Here is a 25,812-nt window from a genome sequence, read left to right as displayed (position 1 = left end):
AAATCACAAAGTTTGATAGTCTGCTTATTTATTGGAGAAACACATTCCATGGTGAACTCAAGCTCTTGCTCTATCAACAGTGATTGCCACTATGAGAGACCCCAAGAAGAGTGCAAAGTTGGAAGCAGAAGCTGGAGAGTCCTTCAATAAGACCCTGGTAATCAGACAGCTGGATGTAACCAATGAAGAGTCAGTGAAGAAATGCATAGCAGAGCTGCCTGGTCAGACAGTGGACATCCTTGGTAAGCGATCAACATGGTTGAGTTACACATTTAGTTTGCTGTTAATAAGGAATGAAGTTTGTTATAACTCTTGTAATATGATGTACATTGTTGATTCCCAGTGAACAACGCTGGTGTAGGCCAGGCTGGTCCCCTTGAAAGCATCTCAATGGACGACATGAGGAAAGTCTTTGAGACAAACTTTTTTGGGGTGGTGCACTTGATCAAAGAACTGCTCCCTGCCATGAAGAAGAGAAGAAGTGGTCACATTGTGGTTATAAGCAGCGTCATGGGGTTACAAGGTGAGATATGGGTATTTAGTATACTTTATATGTTATTTCTCTTAGGCCTCTTGCACACGACCGTATGGCTTTTTCAGTATTTTGCAGTCCGCAAAAAAACGGATCCGCAAAAAATACTGATGACATCCGTGTGCATTCCGTTTTTGGCGGAATGGAACAGCTGGCCCCTGATAGAACAGTCCTATCCTTGTCCGTTATGCGGACAATAATAGTACATGTTCTATCTTTGAACGGAACGGAAAAATATAAATACGGAAACAGAAGGCATACAGAGTACCTTCCACTTTTTTGGCGGATCCATTGAAATGAATGGTTCCGTATACGGCCCGTATAAGAAACGCAAAAAAACGTAAAGTAAATGGGAAAAAAAACGTTCGTGTGCAATAGGCCTTAGGGTATGAGGACAGATAGATCCCTCAAAGACTATTGATATTAGTAAGACATCTGCCAGTCTATGGCTACTTTCATATTGGGCATCTTGTTTTCTTTAAAGTAGTGTCACTGTCACTTCCCGCCCAAGAGAATCTTTGAACAGAAACATTGTGGTCAGTATTTGGCCATCATTTTTCAATATTTGCTAGTCAAAACCAGGGATGGACTCAAACTACAGAAGAGGTGCCACTCCTGGTTTTGGCTTACAAATATCGATGCAAAACACTGTGTGGAAGTGGCCTTACAACCCTGGTGGCTTGCACGCCATAAGAGGTTCAGAAAACATTTGTCTAATGTGTGTGGCCACCTTTAGGTTGATGACAACTGGGGGTCTACTGTGCACCAAGGACAAGTCGTGGCTAAGCAGTCATGCTGTTAGTCCATATAACTAAGACATGCTTTTGAACACATTCAAACCTTTACTGACCACCATCCTTCTGCTTCAATCCTGTCGATACCCTGATGATAGCTCCAAATAACTCCAGTGACATAAGTGAATCTTCTTGAATAGTGATTTTAAATTATTATGCGGCTTAGATGTGACGTTTCGGCCAACACGGCCGTTTTCAAACTGAAAAGTACAAACAAAAAGAAGTATATACAGTAAATAACAATTTGATCCATCACGACAAACATGGTATACATTAGGTGGTTATGTGGAAAGAGATATATCATTCATCTCTATGGCATTTTCTGTGGAAGTCCATGTATTTCTATTCCATGCAAAGAGTGATATGAACATAATACAATTAATGTAGCATCTAACCCCTTTTTCACTTTTTCATGTTCCTTTTGAAAAATAAATCATTTTTTTCCCATTTTTTCCACCTTTCTTTTATTTAATTCCATGCTTCACCTTTTTTCCCTTAATTCTCTCTTTTTCCTTAATTCGTTTGTCCTGAGTTGCCCACTTTTTTCAGCTCTTTTATTTGGACTTTCTGTTTTCTTGCTAATTATCATTACTTCTTTTTTTCATTTAACTTTTGGTTCATTTTTGTTGTCTTTCAACATTGTCCTCTCTATACGCCTGATCTGTCTCATCCCCTCCGACAATCTACCTTCTAACTTCCTTTTCTCTCTATTCACTCTCGCTGTACTGTATTATCCCTCTTTGGCCTCATGCACACGACCGTTGTGTGCATCCGTGGCCGTTGTGCCGTTTTCCGTTTTTTTTCGCGGACCCATTGACTTTCAATGGGTCCGTGGAAAAATCAGAAAATGCACCGTTTTGCAGCCGCATCCGTGATCTATGTTTCCTGTCCGTCAAAAAAATATGACCTGTCCTATTTTTTTGACGGACAACGGTTCACTGACCCATTCAAGTCAATGGGTCCATGAAAAAACACGGATGCACACAAGATTGGCATCTGCGTCTGTGGTCCGTGGCCGTAGGCTACTTTTACATAGACAAACTCAGATCCGACAGTATATTCTAACACAGAGGCATTCCCATGGTGATGGGGACGCTTCAGGTTAGAATATGCTAAAAGAACTGTGTACATGACTGCCCCCTGCTGCCTGGCAGACCCCCCCCCCCCCCCCCTGTATTTAACTCATTGGTGGCCAGTGCGGCCGGCCCCCCCTCCCTCCCCTGTAGTTAACTCATTGGTGGCCAGTGGGCCCCCCCCCCCTCCCTCCCCCTCCTAATTAAAATCTCCCCCCCTATCGATGGTGGCAGCGGAGAGTACCGATCGGAGTCCCAGTTTAAAGGGACACTGACAGGCCCAATTAGCATATTTAGGTATATATATGTCAGTACAGGTCTTCTAAAGTCTATTAAAATGATCTAAGTAGCCCCCCTGTCCACCTTATAAATACCGAAATATAAAGTTTTATAACCTGCTTGTCCGGTCACCAATCTGCCCAAGGGGCGGCGTTTCATGTCAAAGTGCGCCCAGCCAGCCGCTCCCAACTGCCGTTCTGAAGCCCCGCCCAGCTCATCAATATTCACTTCACTGGGCGGCGGCTACAACTCTCCCGACTCACGATCCTGCGCATGGCCCATTCAATCCTCTGGGCACGTCCTCCATCCAATCTTCAGCGCATGCGCCCAGCCGGGGTCACATCGCGCCTGCGTACAGAGCGCTGCAGCCTCTGCTTTATGCGCATGCGCCGGGCACTTGAGTCGGGAGAGTTGTAGCCGCCGCCCAGCTAAGTGAATATTGATGAGCTGGGCGGGGCTTCAGAACGGCAGTTGGGAGCGGCTGGCTGGGCGCATTTTGACATGAAACGCCGCCCCTTGGGCAGATTGGTGACCGGACAAGCAGGTTATAAAACTTTATATTTCGGTATTTATAAGGTGGACAGGGGGGATACTTAGATGATTTTAATAGACTTTAGAAGACCTGTACTGACATATATATACCTAAATATGCTAATTGGGCCTGTCAGTGTCCCTTTAATCGCTGGGGCTCCGATCGGTAACCATGGCAACCAGGACGCTACTGCAGTCCCGGTTGCCATGGTTACTTAGCAATTTGTAGAAGCATTATACTTACCTGCGAGCTGCGATGTCTGTGTCCGGCCGGGAGCTCCTCTTATAATGCTTCTACAAATTGCTAAGTAACCATGGCAACCGGGACTGCAGTAGCGTCCTGGATGCCATGGTTACCGATCGGAGCCCCAGCGATTAAACTGGGACTCCGATCGGTACTCTCCGCTGCCACCAATGATGGGGGGGGGGAGATTTTAATTAGGAGGGGGGCCCACTGGCCACCAATGAGTTAACTACAGGGGAGGGGGGGCCGGCCACACTGGCCACCAATGAGTTAACTACAGGGGAGGGGGGGGGCCGGCCGCACTGGCCACCAATGTGTTAAATACAGGGGGGGAGGGGGGGTATGCCCCCTGCTGCCTGGCAGCACCTGCCAGGCAGCAGGGGGCAGTCATGTACACTGTTCTTTTAGTATATTCTAACCTGAAGCGTCCCCATCACCATGGGAACGCCTCTGTGTTAGAATATACTGTCGGATCTGAGTTCCACGATCAAACTCAAATCCGATGGTATATTCTAACATAGAGGCGTTCCCATGGTAATGGGGACGCTTCAAGTTAAAATATACCATCGGATTGGAGAAAACTCTGATCCGATGGTATAAAAGGGACTCCTGACTTTACATTGAAAGTCAATGGGGGACGGATCAGTTTGCAATTGCACCATATTGTGTCAATGTCAAACGGATGAGTCCCCATTGACTTGCATTGTAATTCAGGATGGATCCATTTGGCTGACAATGACATTTTTTTATATGTCCGTGGATCCTCCAAAAATCAAGGAAGACCCACGGACGAAAAAACGGTCACGGATCACGGACCTACGGACCCCGTTTTTGCGGACCTTCACTGTTGCTGCCTCGATTGTCATGCACACATTTAAAAGTCACACCACGGAAGCGTAGTCTCGCGAGACTATCGCTCTGGCCGGATGTCTTCCATGCTAAAGACCTCACACTGAGGTCTGACAAGCGCTTGGCGCATGCGCACGTGACAGCCACTGTTTAGCGCACAAGCCTCATAAGACGCCGGCCACACCGGTCAAAACATGGCATCCTCCGGTAGTGCAGCAGCACATTTGGTGAGACCAAGCCATTGCCTTCCAAGTTCCTTACAGAGCGGCACCAGGTAGGCCAGTAGTCCAGGTCTCTTAAGTTATCTTATCCCCGTGAGGTAAACAGGATCTGTTCATCCCCCTGTGAGTGTCCCTGTTGTTTCTGCCCCTCCACAGCTTTCTTAACTAGGATGACTCAGTACTCGCTTTGGGACAGCTTTGGATGCACGTCCTGTACACCAGTGATATTATGGTGGACCTCTACCTTCATACGATTGTATGCTTTATGTGTCGTGGATTTCCGCCATGTGACATCATGTTGTTATGCCACAATGCTTCTGTTATATTACGTGTTAGATGCTACATTAATTGTATTATGTTCATATCACTCTTTGCATGGAATAGAAATACATGGACTTCCGCGGAAAATGCCATAGATATGAATGATATATCTCTTTCCACATAACCACCTAATGTATACCATATTTGTCGTGATGGATCAAATTGTTATTTACTGTATATACTTCTTTTTGTTTGTACTTCAGTTTGAAAACGGCCGTGTTGGCCGAAACGTCACATCTAAGCCGCATAATAATTAAAAATCACTATTCAAGAAGATTTACTTATGTCATTGAGGTTATTTTGAGCTACATGTAATAGGGTAGGAACCCTACTTCCAGGGACGAGGATCCCTGAACTGCACCTTCTCCCTGGCTGTGACTCTCTGCGCTGCGATTGGACAGCGCTACAGCCAGGGAGAAGGAACGCCCAGGGAGAAAAGCTGATGTCTCCTCCCCGACGTTCCGATAGTAGTAATTAGCATACAGCGCAGGAGACGGTAACGGGGGCCGCAGCGGGCGAACAAAGCGGCGCCCAGATATAATAGTAAGTCCAGGGAGATCCCTGGGCGCCGCTCTACATGTCCTGCTACTTAGTTAACAATGTCCAGACCCATGAAAGGTCCTCTTTAAGGTATATTCATTGTTAATACATCGTAGATCTATGGGGGTTGTTTTTCAGTCTTGTAAAAGGTGTCAAAGGGATCTCGTCCATTCAGTACTGGTTAGTTGGGATAAAGTCTTTAGCAGCATCAGCGAAGTATCTTCTAATGCCTCCTGGATCAAGTTATATTGGCACACCATCCAAAGGTTAAATTTTATGCCCAAATTTATTTTTAAAATCCAGGAAATATCCTCTGTTAATTGTCCTAAGTGCCTTCAAGGGTCTGTGGATTTAGTATCCCTCCTCTGGAGATGTCCAAGGCTCCATCAATACTGGGCTGAGGTACCTAGAATGCTAAGTGATGCATACGAAACAGAGGTACCAACTCTAAGATATTTATCCTTAGATTGTGAATGTTTAATAAGGTTCCTACATCAACAGCATGGAGTAACATGCAGTGACCTATAACCACAAATGAAAGGAATTTCGCAATATCAAGACAATCACAAAAATATTTCTTCCATGTAGATACTGTCCCATATAGAGCAGATACTGTCACAGTAAGGGAAGGTGAAGTAAGATAAGAAGCAAGTGTAGAACGGGTAAAAATCCTAAAACTCATGTGTAATTATATTTATGCCTATTTTCCTCTCTCTTCAGGGTGGCTTGGGTGGAGGTTAGGACTGAGGTTATGATAACTGAGGTTACTGATAGCTTTGCGTATGCTAAATTTATTGTATTTGTTTAAAGGTAGTCTCCACTCTGGAAATTCCAATTTTTTTGTTATAAGGGTCCCTTAGCAATTAAATAATCCTGCAGTTCCGCTCTGCAGGATCCCTCAGTGATCAGTTGTAACATGTGAGAAAACCTGGCAGCAAGTGGTCAGTTTCCATGCAGTGCCACCACAAGGTAAAAGAAGCACTGAATCAAATCAATGGCATACCTTTGTAATCCAGGACAGGAAGGTCCTCCACAGTCAGAAGCTCTATTTGTATCCACTCTCCACTCTGGCCTAGATATGAGGAGCATGGGTATATGAAAGGGGTTTATGAAAATGAACTTTCTAAACTAGACAAAATGTTTAACAAAGTCTCTCTTTGACTCATTTCCACCTTGTAGATGGTATCAAAGCCGATTAGGTTGGAGATCTGAACTATAAGTATATCCTCCTACTTATTTCTATATGTTCTATGTAGAAGGCAGAGCCTCATGTTTCATTAACCTTGAAGTTAATTTTCTTCCTCTCAGTTTAAAGTCAAAGAGGTTGTCCCATCTCAGACATTCATGGCCTATCACTAGGATGTACCATAAATGTCAGATAGGTGTCTCCAGAATGGAACACCAAAGTGAAGGGAAAGCATGTCACGCATACGTGGCCACCCTCCATTCACACAATGAAAGTTTTGAAAATAACCAAACCCTTGCTCGGCTATTTTCGTTAGTCCCATAGAGGATGCCACCTATGCATGGCATGCCATATGTTTTGCATTCACTTCATGGGCCTTGCTCTGGAGATAGAAGCAAGTCCCAGATGTGATACAGCTATCCGACATTTTTGATATATCCTAGCAATATTCCATAGATGTCCCGGATAGGACGACCCATTTCACCCAAAAGGGACACAAATGAGGAGCGTTAAACTGATTCTGCCCTTGAATTCTCTGTTCGTAGGCTTCACATTGCAGCTCATCTTGTTCAGACGTCTGCTGTGTGTTAACACAAGTCTTCATTCCACCTTCTTACAGTGACCCTATTGGTTAACTGAAAGGCAATGACTGGAGGTCCCAGCACCCCATGAGCTTACTGTCAGAGAATACTTCTAACAAAAACTATTTCTAAAGTGGAAACCACCCCTTTGATATACTATATATGGGACATTAGCAATACTTGTGATGCCCAGTAATATAGTTTGGAGTTTTATGTAAATGTGAGGTTTTAATGTTTTCTCTGGACTTTTTTTTATTACACAGGCATTGTTTTTAATGACGTCTATGCAGCTTCAAAATTTGCAATTGAAGGATTCTGTGAAAGTCTGGCCGTTCAACTCTTAAAGTTTAATATCTTGTAAGTATAGAAAAAAAATCTCAGTTTCTCATTAACCACATATTTTTTCCATGGAGAGATGAGCAAGTTTCCATCTGCTTGAGGAACCTGTTTGAAGAGGTGGTCCCGCTTGAGGATCCTATTTGAAGAGGTGGTCCCAGTGTCAGACTGTGGTTCCTTTTGCCCAGCAGAGGATATTCTCAAGGCCCAACCACCCATAAAATCAATAAAGTCTAATAGCTTTTGATTCAAATAAACCTAGACCCTAGTGGCAAGTGATTGGCTCCAAAGGTGTCTCCAAATGTTTTTTTCTTCCCTCGTGGACCTTTGAAGGCCACTATGGTATCAGAATCTGGTACTCTTGTTGGGCCAGTCCAACACTAGTCAATCCCATAAGGGCATATGGATGTCATACAGGCAGGAGAATCTCTTTCTATTGACAAGAGTGGAAAGTATGTAGACCTCAACATAACCCTAAATTATACTGACATTGATTTTAATTGGTGCCATATAATAAAAGGTGATTCAAGGTAGTGGTGGGCCTTATTTATGAAAAATAACAGAAACTGTCCTTGTTGTCCATAGCAGCCAATCACAGTGTAGCCTGAGTACTTTATAAACTACAACTCCCAGCATGCCCAGACAGCCTACAGCTATCAGCCTACAGCAGGGCATGGTGGGAATTTTTACAACAGCTGGAGAGCCGCAGGTTGGCCAGCCCTGAGCTATAATCTCTGAAGGAACCTGGTAGGTGTTTAACTTGCCTACAGCACCACCGCAGGAGAGACTAAGCATTACACCGCATTAAAATCAATAGGCTGATCATATAATGAATGCAGAGTCCACTCTGATCCAGTCTGCATATCAAAGTCCTGAATTGGAGACTCCCCTCTATTAACTCAGAATTTCCTAAAAGGGTACGGTAATTCAAAATGGGTTTTCTAGGGCTTCTACCACCAGAAATACCGTTATGTAGCTGACTGACATTAGCGATGCACTAATGTCAGCACTACATAACAGTGTGTTTCTAACATTTGTCCCTGCAGCCGTTTTTGTAAATATGCTAATGAGCCTCTAGGTGCTATGTGGGCGTAAAATCAGCACCTAGAGGCTCCGTCCACTCACGCTTTATCCTGCCCAGGTCCCCTGTTCTGCCCGCCCCGCTCCTCTTGATTGATGCCACGGTCCACCGCATCGTTGACAAAATCCCGCGGAATCCGGCACCAGAAGGGCATCATTCACTCGCTGCACCTGCGCCGAATACAGAAGTGAACGGCGCAGGCGCGGGATTTCGTCTGCGATGCAGGGAACAGTGACATCAATCAAGAGGAGCGGGGCGGGCAGAACAGGGGACCTGGGCGGGATAAAGGGTGAGTAGACGGAGCCTCTAGGTGCTGATTTTACACCCACATAGCACCTAGAGGCTCATTAGCATATTATAAAAGTGCTTTTTTTACAAAAACGGCTGCAGGGACAAATGTCAGAAACACACTGTTATGTAGTGCTGACATTAGTGCATCGCTAATATCAGTCAGCTACATAACTGTATTTCTGGTGGTAGAAACCCTTTAACCGCCTCAGGATCGCGGTCCGGAGGCGGCTGTCTCAGGCAGAGTCACGCATCTACAGTACGTGTCATATTACGAGACTTCCTGTGAATGCGCGCACACAGGCGCGCTCATTCACAGGATTGGCAGGTAAGAGAGTGGATCTACAGCCTGCCATCGGCGATCGTTCGCTGGCAGGCTGTAGATGCGATTTTTTTTTAACCCATAACAGGTATATTAGACGCTGTTTTGATAACAGCGTCTAATATACCTGCTACCTGGTCCTCTGGTGGTCCCTTTTGCTTGGATCGACCACCAGAGGACACAGGCAGCTCTGTAATAAGTAGCACCAAGCACCACACTACACTACACCCCCCCCTGTCACTTATTAACCCCTGATCACCCCATATAGACTCCCTGATCACCCCCCTGTCATTGATCACCCCCCTGTAAGGCTCCATTCAGACGTCCGTATGTGTTTTACGGATCTACGGATCCATGGATCGGATCAGCAAAACACATACGGACGTCTGAATGGAGCCTTACAGGGGGGTGATCAGGGAGTCTATATGGGATGATCACCCCCCTGTAAGGCTCCATTCAGACGTCCGTATGTGCTTTACGGATCCACGGATCCATGGATCGGATCCACAAAACACATACGGACGTCTGAATGGAGCCTTACAGGGGGGTGATCAATTACAGGGGGGTGATCATCCCATATAGACTCCCTGATCACCCCCCTGTCATTGATCACCCCCCTGTCATTGATCACCCCCCTGTAAGGCTCCATTCAGACGTCCGTATGTGTTTTACGGATCCACGGATCCATGGATCGGATCCGCAAAACACATACAGACGTCTGAATGGAGCCTTACAGGGGGTGATCAATGACAGGGGGGTGATCAGGGAGTCTATATGGGGTGATCACCCCCCTGTCATTGATCACCCCCCTGTAAGGCTCCATTCAGATGTCCGTATGTGTTTTGCGGATCCGCAAAACACGGACACCGCGGATCCGCAAAACACATACGGACGTCTGAATGGAGCCTTACCGGGGGGTGATCAATGACAGGGTGGTGATCACCCCATATAGACTCCCTGATCACCCCCCTGTCATTGATCACCCCCCTGTAAGGCTCCATTTAGACATTTTTTTGTTTTTTCTTACAAAGTCTCATATTCCACTAACTTGTGTCAGAAAATAAAATCTCACATGAACTCCCCATACCCCTCACGGAATCCAAATGCGTAACATTTTTTAGACATTTATATTCCAGACTTCTTCTCACGCTTTAGGGCCCCAAAAATGCCAGGGCAGTATAAATACCCCACATGTGACCCCATTTCGGAAAGAAGACACCCCAAGGTATTCTCTGAGGGGCATATTGAGTCCATGAAAGATTGAACTTTTTGTCCCAAGTTAGCGGAAAGGGAGACTTTGTGAGAAAAAACAAAATAAAATCAATTTCCGCTAACTTGTGCACAAAAAAAAAATCTTCTATGAACTCGCCATGCCCCTCATTGAATACCTTGGGGTGTCTTCTTTCCAAAATGGGGTCACATGTGAGGTATTTATACTGCCCTGGCATTTTAGGGGCCCTAAAGCGTGAGAAGAAATCTGGGATCCAAATGTCTAAAAATGCCCTCCTAAAAGGAATTTGGGCCCCTTTGCACATCTAGGCTGCAAAAAAGTGTCACACATGTGGTATCGCCGTACTCAGGAGAAGTAGGGCAATGTGTTTTGGGGTGTCTTTTTACATATACCCATGCTGGGTGAGAGAAATATCTCTCTAAAAGACAACTTTTCCCATTTTTTTATACAAAGTTGTCATTTGACAGAGATATTTATCTCACCCAGCATGGGCATGTGTAAAAAGACACCCCAAAACACATTGCCCAACTTCTCCTGAGTACAGCGATACAACATGTGTGACACTTTTTTGCAGCCTAGGTGGGCAAAGGGGCCCAAATTCTAAAGAGCACCTTTAGGATTTCACAGGGCATTTTTTACACATTTTGATTTCAAACTACTTCTCACGCATTAGGGCCCCTAAAATGCCAGGGCAGTATAACTACACCACAAGTGACCCCATTTTGGAAAGAAGACACCCCAAGGTATTTTGTGATGGGCATAGTGAGTTCATGGAAGTTTTTATTTTTTTTGTCACAAGTTAGTGGAATATGAGACTTTGTAAGGAAAAAATAAAATAAAAAAAATCCTCATTTTCCGCTAACTTGTGACAAAAAATAAAACGTTCTATGAACTCACTATGCCCATCAGCGAATACCTTAGGGTGTCTACTTTCCGAAATGGGGTCATTTGTGGGGTGTTTCTACTGTCTGGGCATTGTAGAACCTCAGGAAACATGACAGGTGCTCAGAAAGTCAGAGCTGCTTCAAAAAGCGGAAATTCACATTTTTGTACCATAGTTTGTAAACGCTATAACTTTTACCCAAACCATTTATTTTTTTTACCCAAACATTTTTTTTTTATCAAAGACATGTAGAACAATAAATTTAGAGAAAAATGTATATAGAAATGTAGTTTTTTAAAAAAAAAATTACAACTGAAAGTGAAAAATTTCATTTTTTTAAAAAGTTTCGGTAAATTTCGATTAATAACAAAAAAAGTAAAAATGTCAGCAGCAATGAAATACCACCAAATGAAAGCTCTATTAGTGAGAAGAAAAGGAGGTAAAATTCATTTGGGTGGTAAGTTGTATGACCGAGCAATAAACGGTGAAAGTAGTGTAGTGCAGAATTGTAAAAAGTGGTCTGGTCATGAAGGGGGTTTCAGCTAGGGGGGCTGAGGTGGTAAGAAACAAAGGCTGGGCTATTATTAAAAGGGTTGCCTCATGAAAAATATTCAGCAGTTTTCAAACCAGCATGTGGATCTGAATACTTTTGTAACTGCATGTAATTAAAAATTTAGTATAGTCACTGAGTTATTCAATAAAATGTATCTGTATAGCGCCACCTGCTGTTTATTTTTTTATTTGTCCTGCTCACTGAGATGGCCGCATATGCTCAGTTTCATCCTTCAACTGCCTCCTTAGCTGTGATAGGGAGAGAACTGCAGCAGAAATGACACCCCACGCCGAGCTGCGAGCTTGATATAAATCTAGCGATTGCTGCAATGAATTTTGAGATCCCGCCATTAACTAAGAATACCTTAATAAGGCACTTAGAAATAGGTCGCCTTAAAGGGGTTATCCCATGATTAATGTAAAAACTGAAATTCAGACATCATATAGTACATGACAATCTCTGACAAAGCTAGAACTTGCCTGTACCTGACCACTACATGGTAAAGGCGTGAAGGGGAGATAACATCCGGGTTCAGCCCTGAACTCTGACAACCCCTTTAATAAATAGTCTATTCTTTCTTGCTTCTAATTTCAGTCAACCATCTTCAAAATCCCTTCGTCTAGGACTAGGAGAGTATAAAATTCATCCTAATGGTCACTGTGGTGTGATTTCATGGATGATATGACTGAAGTCAACCCCTTTCAGTTATATTCTTGTACATAGGAGGCAGTATTATAGTAGTTATATTCTTGTACATAGGAGCAGTATTATAGTAGTTATAGTCTTGTACATAGGAGCAGTATTATAGTAGTTATATTCTTGTACATAGGAGCAGTATTATAGTAGTTATAGTCTTGTACATAGGAGCAGTGTTATAGTAGTTATAGTCTTGTACATAGGAGCAGTATTATAGTAGTTATAGTCTTGTACATAGGAGCAGCATTATAGTAGTTATATTCTGGTACATAGGAGCAATATTATAGTAGTTATATTCTTGTACATAGGAGCAGTATTATAGTAGTTATATTCTTGTACATAGGAGGCAGTATTATAGTAGTTATATTCTTGTACATAGGAGCAGTGTTATAGTAGTTATAGTCTTGTACATAGGAGGCAGTATTATAGTAGTTATATTCTGGTACATAGGAGCAATATTATAGTAGTTATATTCTTGTACATAGGAGCAGTATTATAGTAGTTATATTCTTGTACATAGGAGCAGTATTATAGTAGTTATATACTTGTACATAGGAGCAGTGTTATAGTAGTTATATTCTTGTACATAGGAGGCAGTATTATAGTAGTTATATTCTTGTACATAGGAGCAGTATTATAGTAGTTATATTGTTGTACATAGGAGCAGTATTATAGTAGTTATATTCTTGTACATAGGATCAGTATTATAGTAGTTATATTCTTGTACATAGGAGCAGTATTATAGTAGTTATATTCTTGTACATAGGAGCAGTGTTATAGTAGTTATATTCTTGTACATAGGAGGCAGTATTATAGTAGTTATATTCTTGTACATAGGAGGCAGTATTATAGTAGTTATATTCTTGTACATAGGAGGCAGTATTATAGTAGTTATATTCTGGTACATAGGAGCAATATTATAGTAGTTATATTCTTGTACATAGGAGCAGTATTATAGTAGTTATATTCTTGTACATAGGAGCAGTATTATAGTAGTTATATACTTGTACATAGGAGCAGTATTATAGTAGTTATATTCTTGTACATAGGAGACAGTATTATAGTAGTTATATTCTTGTACATAGGAACAGTATTATAGTAATTATATTCTTGTACATAGGAGCAGTATTGTAGTAGTTATATTCTTGTACATAGGAGCAGTATTGTAGTAGTTATATTCTTGTACATAGGAGGCAGTATTATAGTAGTTATATTCTTGTACATAGGAGGCAGTATTATAGTAGTTATATTCTTGTACATAGGAGGCAGTATTATAGTAGTTATAGTCTTGTACATAGGAGGCAGTATTGTAGTAGTTATATTCTTGTACATAGGAGCAGTATTATAGTAGTTATATTCTTGTACATAGGAGGTAGTATTATAGTAGTTATATTCTTGTACATAGGAGGCAGTATTATAGTAGTTATGTTAATGTACATAGCATACAGTATTATAGTAGTTATAGTCATGTACATAGGGGCAGTATTATAGTATAGTAGGAAAAATATAGTACAAACCGGATTCCCAAAAAGTTTGGACACTACAAATCGTGAATAAAAACTGAATGCAATGATGTGGAGGTGCCAACTTCTAATATTTTATTCAGAATAGAACATAAATCACGGAACAAAAGTTTAAACTGAGAAAATGTACCATTTTAAGGGAAAAATATGTTGAATCAGAATTTCATGGTGTCAACAAATCCCCAAAAAGTTGGGACAAGGCCATTTTCACCACTGTGTGGCATCTCCCCTTCTTCTTACAACACTCAACAGACGTCTGGGGACCGAGGAGACCAGTTTCTCAAGTTTAGAAATAGGAATGCTCTCCCATTCTTGTCTAATACAAGCCTCTAACTGTTCAATCGTCTTGGGCCTTCTTTGTTGCACCTTCCTCTTTATGATGTGCCAAATGTTCTCTATAGGTGAAAGATCTGGACTGCAGACTGGCCATTTCAGTACCCGGATCCTTCTCCTACGCAGCCATGATGTTGTGATTGATGCAGAATGTGGTCTGGCATTATCTTGTTGAAAAATGCAGGGTCTTCCCTGAAAGAGATGACGTCTGGATGGGAGCATATGTTGTTCTAGAACCTGAATATATTTTTCTGCATTGATGGTGCCTTTCCAGACATGCAAGCTGCCCATGCCACACGCACTCATGCAACCCCATACCATCAGAGATGCAGGCTTCTGAACTGAGCGTTGATAACAACTTGGGTTGTCCTTGTCCTCTTTGGTCCGGAAAACATGGCGTCCCAGATTTCCAAAAAGAACTTTGAATCGTGACTCGTCTGACCACAGAACAGTCTTCCATTTTGCCACACTCCATTTTAAATGATCCCTGGCCCAGTGAAAACGCCCGAGCTTGTGGATCTTGCTTAGAAATGGCTTCTTCTTTGCACTGTAGAGTTTCAGCTGGCAACGGCGGATGGCACGGTGGATTGTGTTCACTGACAATGGTTTCTGGAAGTATTCCTGAGCCCATTCTGTGATTTCCTTTACAGTAGCATTCCTGTTTGTGGTGCAGTGTCGTTTAAGGGCCCGGAGATCACGGGCATCCAGTATGGTTTTACGGCCTTGACCCTTACGCACAGAGATTGTTCCAGATTCTCTGAATCTTCGGATGATGTTATGCACAGTTGATGATGATAGATGCAAAGTCTTTGCAATTTTTCGCTGGGTAACACCTTTCTGATATTGCTCCATTATCTTTCTGCGCAACATTGTGGGAATTGGTGATCCTCTACCCATCTTGGCTTCTGAGAGACACTGCCACTCTGAGAAGCTCTTTTTATACCCAATCATGTTGCCAATTGACCTAATTAGTGTTAATTGGTCTTCCAGCTCTTCGTTATGCTCAAATTTACTTTTTCCAGCCTCTTATTGCTACTTTGTCCCAACTTTTTGGGGATTTGTTGACACCGTGAAAATTTGAATCAACGTATTTTTCCTTTAAAATGATACATTTACTCGGATTAAACGTTTGATCTGTCATCTACGTTCTATTACAAATAAAATATTGACATTTGCCATCTCCACATCATTGCATTCAGTTTTTATTCACAATTTGTTTAGTGTCCCAACTTTTTGGGAATCCGGTTTGTATTAGATTTAAGTGGCACCAGCGTGATATAAATTATGATGCTCTCTGTTCTGGTTTACAGACATTTGTTTGGAATGTGCTGTTGACAAGCTTGTTGGCTGCAGAACTCTGAATACAGCTCTGTAGTATAATATAGGCAGTAATTCAGTACAAGATAAGCAGTACAATGTATTAAAAAAAGTAATTGAACTGTTATTAAGATGATATCTCTAGATAAACAGTACAATGGTGGACATAGGTCTTGTTTCTGTAGGACACAGTGATGATGTAATCCATGCTCTTTATGTGCAGTGTTTCTTTAATTGAGCCTGGACCAGTCAACACAGAGTTTGAGATGAAGCTGATGGAGGAAGTGGCTCGCTCAGACTTTCCAGGTGCTGACGCTGAGACCATAAGATACTTTAAGGAGGTTTACCTCCCTAGCGCACATGAGATCTTTGTCACCTTGGGGCAGACACCAGATGCCGTGGCAAAGGTAAGTACTATTCCTTCTGGTCATTGTGTGCCACATCACAGTTTACCCCTTAACCAAAATGTGTCCCTTAAGTTCATCTTGTAAGAATTTGTTAGTTGAATGTTTGAGTTAGAGGCTTGTTTCATTTTCGAGACGTGACCTCAAAAGTTGAAATATTTAGCTTAATCCACACCAACTGTACTGTACCTGTGGTTAGCCACTTCCTGCTCTGCAAATGTTTAACTCGTTGTACACTGGCACCCTGGGTATGGCGTGGGCACATATGTATGCATCAGAGGCAGGAGTAATATGTCAGACTCAGATGATCTCTGGCTTCATGATGAGGATTGGAGATTACTTTGATCCAGGTCATTTAACTCTTGATGGCAACCTGCTATCACTCTATTGGCACTCGTGTTCTGGGATCATGAAGTCCCCATGGGGTGGCATCGTAGTAGAGGCTTAAGAAAGGCCTTCAGGCGTGGCATATGTATGCCTAATACTGCTAGTGTACCACATACAGGCATAATACTAGCACCCCAAAAAATAGTAAAAAGAGGGGCTAGGGTTTTCTCCACCCAGCTCCAAAAATTCATGAGTAAAAGTTAATCAATAAATTAAATGTACCACAACATGGTGTCACTGAAAAATACAATTAATCCTCCGGCAGGCTGTTCCGTCGGGTCCTGCCGCTAGTGACTGTGTGCCCCCGGACTGCCGCTCCATCCCCATTGACTATAATGGGGGGCGGGGAAGAGTTCCGGCGGAGGCTAGGCAGCGCACGGTGGGAGGCCGTGCGCTGCCGTGCCTCCGCCAAAACTCCGCCCCCACAGTCACTAGCGGCAGGACGGATCCGACAGGCTGTTCACCCGATGGAACAGCCTGCCGGAGGTCTGTGCCGCTAGCGTGAAAGTAGCCTAAGAACACAAACCTTCATACAGTCAAAATGTGTTGTTTGTTGGAATGTGTGGTCATGCTTTGGAAATACCCGGATAGCTGATCTGAGTAAACATCTACACTGACGGGAGAAACAATCTGTGAACCCTTGAATTAAATAATTTGTAGATCCCCCATTGACAGCAATCACCATCAAACATTTCCTGTAGCTGCAAATAAGGTTTACACAATGTCGAGGACTTTTGGACCGTTCCTCCCTGCAAATTTGTTTCAGTTCATCAGCATTTCTGGGATGTCTTGTGTGCACGGCCCTCTCTTCAGATCTTGCCTGAAGAAAAAAGACTCGGATCGCACTTCCACATGCCACACGTTAATCTGTTGTTTCTCCACACAATTCATAAACATGTACATGGGGCACTTTGGATATGTTTTGATCAAAATGCATAGGCCTACTCAGCACGTCAAGGTGGCCTCTGTTGAGTGGGTTCCTACTCTAATTTAGTGCACTGGGCCCCACCAACTCACAGGCACAACACCACAGCAACAACAGTTGCTGTTCCTTTTGTGGTCGTTGTATAGCGGTGTCCCAATTTAGAGTAGGGTTAATTAACAGGAGATAAGGGTTAATGCCTACTGGTTTTTGAGACCAAATGGAAAAGTGAAATTTTGAGATCTGTCCACATGGGGCAGTTCGGCATGGCGGCTGTTCTTGCATGACAAGGCTTAACCTGACAGCAGGGGTGTTATGGAGCTGCTGGGTCTCACGCTCCCAGGTGTTGTGTAGCGGCGGCAGTCGCCATGTGGCTCTGCACAAAATTAGAGTAGTGACCGTCCCGAAAGAGGTCACCTTTACGTGGCAAGTGAGCCTATGCATTTTGATCAAAACGTACACAAAGTGCCTTATGTACTTGCTGAGAAGCAATAGATCAATGCATGGCATGTGGACGTGCGATCCATGCCTTTTTCTCTACAGATTGGCCTTCTTCAGGTCAGGCCACAGAATTTCAGGATTCTGACATTCCAAAACAAAAATCTTTTTCAACCATTTGTTAGTTGATTTACTTGTGTGTTTTAGGTCATTGTCTGCCTTCACCACCCAAAGTCTCTTCAGCTTGAGGTCATGGATGGCCGTCTTTACATTTGCCTCTAAAATGTTGTGTTACACCTTAGAATTAATTGTTTCCTCAAGGATCACAAGGTGATCAGGCCCAGAGGCAGCAAAACCACCCCAAACCATAGTGCCCCTTCTACCACACTTCCCATAACATTGCAGCCCATCCTTACCTAAGACGTTCCACAATACTTTTGGGAAAATGTTCTATTGGTAGATGAGACGAAAGTTGACCTGCAGTAAGGATTATAAATATACAGCGTGGTGACCCTCAATAGCTGCTAAATTGGAGCAGGGGGCACAGAAGGTGAGATGTGGGCTACAGCACCAAGCAAGGCCTACCTTCAGCATGCTGCCTAGACTTCGTCTAATAATGACCTCTATAGTGCCCCCAGTAGTATGTACCCGGCCAGCGGCAGTGAGGAGGGCTTGTGTGGACCTATGGGCATCGGGAAAATTCCATGCAGGGTCTATGGCCAGTCCACCCCTGCACCAACTATATAGGTGCATAGATTGATGGTGCCAAAGGTGGCAAAGAGTTGCAGTTCAATATTACAGTTAAAAAATTAATATAAAAATTTAAGAATCAATGGTCTCTAGAGATCTTTGTGTTTTTTTTTTTTTTTTTTTTTTTTTTTCTGGATGAAAACAGGATTTAGTAACTGTGTAAGGGGGGATGCCCCCTCTGATGTAATTATAAACTGCTTAAAGGGGTTCTGCACTTTGTTTAAACTGATCGGCACTCATCAGCATCTGATCGGCGGGGATCCGACACCCGGGACCCCCGCCGATCAGCTGTTTGAGAAGGCAGCGGCGCTCCAGCAGCGCCGCGGCCTTCTCACTGTTTACCGCTGGCCGAGTGACGTCACGACTTGTATCACTGGCCTGGGCGGGGCTAAGCTACATTCAAGGGAACAGAGCTTAGCCGCGCCCAGGCCAGTGATACTAGTCGTGACGTCACGGGGCCTGTGCTAAACAGTGAGAAGGCCGCAGCGCTCCTGGATCGCCGCTGCCTTCTCAAACAGCTGATCGGCGGGAGTCCCGGGTGTCAGACCCCCGCCGATCAGATGCTGATGATCTATCCAGAGGATAAAAAATCAGTTTAAACAAAGTGCAGAACCCCTTTAATGAGAACTGCTTTGATCCTCCATGCATATAAAATCCTAGGAATAAACTACTAATATGAAGAAGTAGAGCAAACGCATTTGGCTCTGATTGAGAGCAGCTTTAACAGTTCTAACTTCATCTTCTCATTTCGTGTAGGCCACGGTGAAGGTGATAGGCATGGAGCAGCCGGTCTTGCGTCGGCAGACGAATCCTCTCTACACCCCACTCACTGCTCTGAAATATGCAGACAACAGTGGAAACCTCTCCGTCAGGACCTTCTACAATATGATCTTCAACTATGGCTCCCTCTTTCATTGCAGCCTCAACTTCTTGAAATGTATCACCTGCAACTGTTTTCGCCGGAGAGTCATGCCAGTCTGAAGAATGAGAATGTCAGCCTACAGTTCAGCATATAAATGGTACAGATGCTTTTGCAAACAATTTAAGTTTTTTTGCTCTAATGCATCTAAAATGAACATAAAGATAAAAACAACTTAGCAAATAAGTCTTGATTAACACTATCCTACTGGTTTGCATCTACAGCTTCTATGCATATCTATATGTTTCCATGGAAACAGACTACCATGTGTAGTCAGATGCTGTAATCATGTGTTACTCCCTTCCATATGCCTTCTCTACAGGCAGTTGGTCGAGAAAAGCATTAAGTTAAAAACAAGACGGCACTCTCATAAGGACCCTTAACCCCTTAGTGACCACCAATACGCCTTTTTACAGCAGTCACTAAGGGGCCTTAGACTGGGCTGCCTTATCACGGCGTCCCAGTCTAACATGAGAGCCGCGCTCCTGCTCTAACAGCCCGGACTGGCAGGAGCGCCGATCCGGGCTGTTTAACCCTGAACATTGCCATGGGCAATGGCAGCCCACCGCATGTAAGCGGTGACAGAGGGAGCGGACTCCCTATGTCTCTTATCTGCACCCGGCAAATGCGATTGCGGGGTGCCAATTTGAGTAAAGGCTGGTTGGGGCCTGGTATAGGCCCCAAGCCTGCCTTGAGTGTTTTCCAGCACTGACATTAAAATGCAATGCACTATAGGGATAGAGCATTGTATTTTAAAATCAGTCAAAATATTGCCTGTTATAGTCCCCTTGAGAAAAATAGCGCATGTGAAGTTCGGGCTTGGGATCGGTGTTCTGTAGATTGTATTATTTTCCCTTATAACATGGTTATAAGGGAAAATAATAGCATTCTGAATACAGAATACATAGTAAAATAGCACTAGAGGGGTTAAAAATAAAAATAATAATTTAACTCACCTTAATCCACTTGATCACGCAGCCGGCATCTCCTTCTGTCTTCATCTTAGCTGTGTGCAGGAACAGGACCTGTGGTGACGTCACTCCGGTCATCACATGGTCCATTCCATCACATGATCTTTTACTATCGTGATGGATCATGTGATGGACCATGTGATGACCAGAGTGACGTCACCACAGGTCCTGTTCCTGCACACAGCTAAGATGAAGACAGAAGGAGATGCCGGCTGCGCGATCAAGTGGATTAAGGTGAGTTACATATTTTTTTTAACCCCTCCAGCGCTATTTTACTATGCATTCTGTATTCAGAATGCTATTATTTTCCCTTATAACCATGTTATAAGGGAAAATAATAATGATCGGGTCCCCATCCCGATCGTCTCCTAGCAACCGTGCGTGAAAATCGCACTGCATCCGCACTTGCTTGCGGATGCTTGCGATTTTTCACGCAACCCCATTCATTTCTATGGGGCCTGCGTTACGTGAAAAACGCACAAAGAGGAGCATGCTGCGATTTTTACGCAACGCACAAGTGATCATGTGAACAGCCCCATAGAAATGAATGGGTCGGGATTCAACTCACGCATCGCATCCGCGCTGAATACTCGCCCAGGTGAAAGGGGCCTTAAGTGGTAAAAAAAAAAAAGAGTAAAAAAAAACTCCAACTAAAAAATATGCTTTTTTCTATTGAAAATACGCTTTTTAAAAAAAATAATGGTTTGGTATCGCCATGACCATAACAACCCGCATTACACAAATATGTAAATTATTCCCTACGTCGTAAAAAAACTAAGCAAAAAAAATGGCAGAATTGCTGATTTATTCTTAGTCACCACCGAAAAAACTCAATAACAAGTGATCAAAAAGTATAATTTACCCCATAATGATACCAATGAAAACAATTGGTAATTAGTAATAATGTAGAGACAATAAAAACTTCTGCAAACTTCACTTGGGAGGCAAATGATGGAACATCATCCGGTGAAGAAAACGGCAAAGCCAGGAGGAAGACGGGAGAGATAGCTGTCACCTGAACAGCTATTGAATGTGTATGCCCAGCTTAAAGAGGACCTTTCACTAGTTTAAAAAGTAAAAACTAACTATATCAGTGGGCAGAGCGGCGCCCAGGGGTCCCCCTGCACTTACTAGTATGTCTGGGCGCCGCTCCGTTCGCCCGGTATAGGCTCCGATGTCTGCAGATTTTTTGTATCAGGCGTGTCCCTTGCTGCAGCGCTGGCCAATCGCAGCGCACAGCTCATAGCCTGGGACTCCCAGGCTATGAGCTGTGCGCTACGATTGGCCAGTGCTGCAGCAAGGGACAACCCTAATACAAAAACTCCGCCCAGTACAAAAGAAGGTTGTTAAGGAAAATGGGGGTTAGAACCTCGGATAAGTGCCCAAAATGTAGGGCTGAGAGGGCGGATCTTATACATTGTTTTTGGAGATGCCCAAAATTGATCAGATATTGGAAGGAGATTGTAGAGATTATAGTATTATTCTTGGGTATCCAAGTTCCAGAGGATCCGGTGGTCTGTATACTGGGGGCTACCGCACATATTGGGTTAAATAGAGAGGTACAGTCGGTCTTGAATAAGGTATTGTTTCAGGCTAGACTTTTGATACTTCGAAAATGGATAAATAAAGATCCCCCCACAGTAGGACAGTGGCAGGAAGCTGTACATAATTTGATTAGACTGGAACAGGGCATGGAGAGATCGAGGGATAGACAGGAAAAACTGGATAAAATTTGGAAAAAATGGTTGAACCAGAGCCAAGTTGTTTGAAAATTTTTTTTTTATTTTTATTTTTTTTTATTTTTTATTTTTTCTTCTCTCTCTCTTCAGTGGGGTGGGTGGTATTCGGATAAAAAAAAATATATATATATATGTAGATGTTTAAACAAATGTAAAATGTTTTTGTAAAATGGACCCTTTGGACGGTCCATACGTGTATTTGTATTTGTTTTTTGTATATTGGAAAAGATAAATAAAAAAATAAAAAAAAAATAATAAAAAAAAACAAAAGAAGGAGCTGCAGACACCGCAGCCTATACCGGGCGAACGGAGCGGCGCCCAGACATACTAGTAAGTGCAGGGGGACCCCTGGGCGCTGCTCTGCCCACTGATATAGTTAGTTTTTACTTTTTAAACTAGTGAAAGGTCCTCTTTAACACATGACTGCAGCATCTGACTACACAGGGATTTTTGTAGTCTGTAACCATGGTGACATATAGGTCTGTGTACACAAAAAGTAGGATATTCTTAATGTAGTCTATTTGAAAATGTGCTTTATTTTGTTTTTACTTTAGAGACATTGGAACAATAAAAAAAATGTTTGCAAAAGTGTAGGCACTTTCACACTTGCGTTGTTGTTTTACGGCAGTGGTCCCCAACCTTTTTTGCACCAAGGACCGGTTTCATGCAAGACAATTTTCCCAGGCACCAGGTGGGGAGGGGGGGGGGGGAGAAGGGGAAGGGGGCGGGGGTTCTGGGGTGGGGCTTAGGAGGTGGGGGGGGGCTGACTGATTCACGTGCATAACAAAACACAAGGTGCATATTAAAATATATAACACTATATAACGACTATATAAACTGACTATGGTCTCTGCTGCACTGGTCTCTGCTGCACTGTACCGTATTTTTCGCCCCTATAAGATGCACCTAGTTTTAGAGGAGAACAATAATAAAAAAATATTTTTAATTACACCTCAGGTCAGACCAGCAATCAGACCCCCATTAGCCCCTCATGTCAGCCATAAGCCCCCCATTAGCCCCTCGTGTCAGCCATAAGCCCCCATTAGCCCCTCATGTCAGCCATAAGCCCCCCATTATCCCCTCATGTCAGCCATAAGCCCCCCATTAGCCCCTCATGTCAGCCATAAGCCCCCCATTAGCCCCTCATGTCAGCCATAAGCCCCCCATTAGCCCCTCGTGTCAGCCATAAGCCCCCATTAGCCCCTCATGTCAGCCATAAGCCCCCATTAGCCCCTCATGTCAGCCATAAGCCCCCATTAGCCCCTCATGTCAGCCATAAGCCCCCATTAGCCCCTCATGTCAGCCATAAGCCCCCCATTAGCCCCTCATGTCAGCCATAAGCCCCCCATTAGCCCCTCATGTCAGCCATAAGCCCCCCATTAGCCCCTCATGTCAGCAATAAGCCCCCCATTAGCCCCTCATGTCAGCCATTAGCCCCTCATGTCAGCCATAAGCCCCTCATGTCAGCCATAAGCCCCCATTAGCCCCTCATGTCAGCCATAAGCCCCCCATTAGCCCCTCATGTCAGCCATTAGCCCCTCATGTCAGCCATAAGCCCCCCATTAGCCCCTCATGTCAGCCATAAGCCCCCCATTAGCCCCTCATGTCAGCCATAAGCCCCCCATTAGCCCCTCATGTCTGCCCAATGTCCCCGAGGTCAGCCATCAGCCCCCAGTGCAAATAAAATAAAATAAAATAAACACTTACCTCTCCTGCTCCTAGTCACCATCGCGATCCTCTTCATTCTGCTTTCGGCTGGCTGTGTATAGCGGCGCACAGTGTGAGGTCACAGAGAGACCTCACGCTGTGCGCAGCCCTGCACAGCCGATAGCCGAGCCTAGGACCAGGAAGGGGTGAGTACAGATCCTTCACCGCTTCCTGGTCCTTCTGTACTAATGAAGCGCTTCCATAATGGAAGCGCTTCATTAGCACAGCGTTAAAGACTGCCCTGATCGCCGCGGCCTGGCAAACCATCTTCCAGGGCCCGGTGCTGGGCCGCGGCCCGGCGGTTGGGGACCGCTGTTTTACGGTATTGAGATCCAGCAGTACCGGAAAAAAACATTTCTGTTTAGTCCTCATGCATTCTTAATGGAAACAGATCAGTTCAGGATGCATCAGGATGTCTTCCGTTTCGGCAGCATTACGTTTTGTGACCGGACACAAAACCACTGCAAGCTGCGGTTTTGTGTCCTGTCATAAAAAACTGAAAAAACTGATCCGGCACGGAAAACAATGTAAGTCAATTGTCACTTAGGAGCCTAAAAAAAAAAACATCACTAAATACATTGAAAGTCAACGGGTGACGGATCCCTTTTTTTCCGTTTTGATTTCACACAACCACATTCTAATGGAACAGATGAATCATGATGTGCAAAATCAAAACGGATCCGTGTTATTCCGGTATTGAGATCCTCTGCCAGAACCCAAGTGTGAAAGTAGCCTAATGGATAAAGTGGCTGATGCCTAACATAGGATTTCCTTATATTTGAGATTTAGGAATTTTAGTGATCAACTGAATGAAGTTGATTTGTTTGCGAAGATTTTCTTGAAGACATTTCATCCTGATATCTAGACAATTGGCCGATGCAGACACGCCGTTGAATCAGTCATGGTGCCCTACTGTACTGATAATCAAGGCACCTATGGCCAAGAAAAGATGGAAATCTGATCCATCACTCCATTTAAAGGGGCTCCCTGTCCTCAGGATAGGACATCTGTATCTGATCGGTGGGGTCCAACACCCGATCAGCTGTTTGAGAAGGCACCGGCGCTCGCAGTAGCACTGCAGCCCTCTTGCAGACTTCTCTAGGCCATGTGACGTCACGTTCATCGGTTACATGACCTAGGCACAGCTCAGCCTCATTGAAGTGAATATTACTAAGCACAGCCACTCTACAATGTACGGCACTGTGCTTGGTGAGCTTAGATAAGGCCGTACCGCTACTGCGAGCTCCTGTGCCTTCTCAAACAGCTGAATAGGTCATCAGTAAAAAAATCTTGGAAAACCCTTTTAAATACTGGTGACTCTCATGCTTCAGTCATGGAGGTAAGATGTTGATTGCATTTGCATGACTTAAGCTATTAGATGTGATTAAACTGCATTGGGAGAGGTGTTAGAACAGCATTGTAAGTTGCAGATAATAGACCCCTCCATCTCTATACAAACTTGAATTTAATTCATGTAGATTTCTCATACAAGACATTGAGGAAGCCACAAACTTCTTCAAGAAGAGGGAAACCAATATACAAAAAGTCCAGTTGGTCTGACTTATTGCTACTGATATTTACCATGAACTGGAACTTTAACAGTCAACCGCTACTGGAAAGTAGATCTGCCTGCCGAAACCTCGGGGGAGGTTTCCTATTTTTATCAGAGAGGGTTGTCAGCAACCACACTTACCTACAGCCATGAGTGTAGCCATAGCTGTGCAGAGGGTGTAGTTGCATCTGGATCCTGGTGCTTGTTGAGGCCCAAAGGTCTCTCTGTCACATAAGAACGTACAGGTTGGGAACAAGCACAGATTTTGCACTAGGGCCTAAAATTTTTACATTTTAGGCTCCTTTCTAT

At 43.7% G+C, this 25,812-nt stretch overlaps 1 protein-coding gene across 1 annotated transcript in view; it reads left to right on the top strand.

The window, feature by feature from the left end:
* RDH8 (retinol dehydrogenase 8) overlaps positions 1–20,312 on the top strand; it is a 32,366-nt gene extending 12,054 nt beyond the window's left edge. The window contains exons 2-6 of the mRNA XM_044282806.1: positions 81–242; positions 344–523; positions 7,415–7,508; positions 15,938–16,121; positions 19,372–20,312. Of these exons, the coding sequence (XP_044138741.1) occupies positions 81–242; positions 344–523; positions 7,415–7,508; positions 15,938–16,121; positions 19,372–19,596 (845 nt within the window). The 3' untranslated portion in view covers positions 19,597–20,312. The remainder of the gene's footprint in view (positions 1–80; positions 243–343; positions 524–7,414; positions 7,509–15,937; positions 16,122–19,371) is intronic.
* The last annotated feature ends 5,500 nt before the right edge of the window (positions 20,313–25,812 follow it).

This window comes from Bufo gargarizans, chromosome 2, assembly GCF_014858855.1.
Source record: "Bufo gargarizans isolate SCDJY-AF-19 chromosome 2, ASM1485885v1, whole genome shotgun sequence".
Lineage (NCBI taxonomy): Eukaryota > Metazoa > Chordata > Amphibia > Anura > Bufonidae > Bufo > Bufo gargarizans.
Note: the sequence above shows the minus strand (reverse complement) of the source record. Positions and strands in the feature narration are given on the sequence as shown.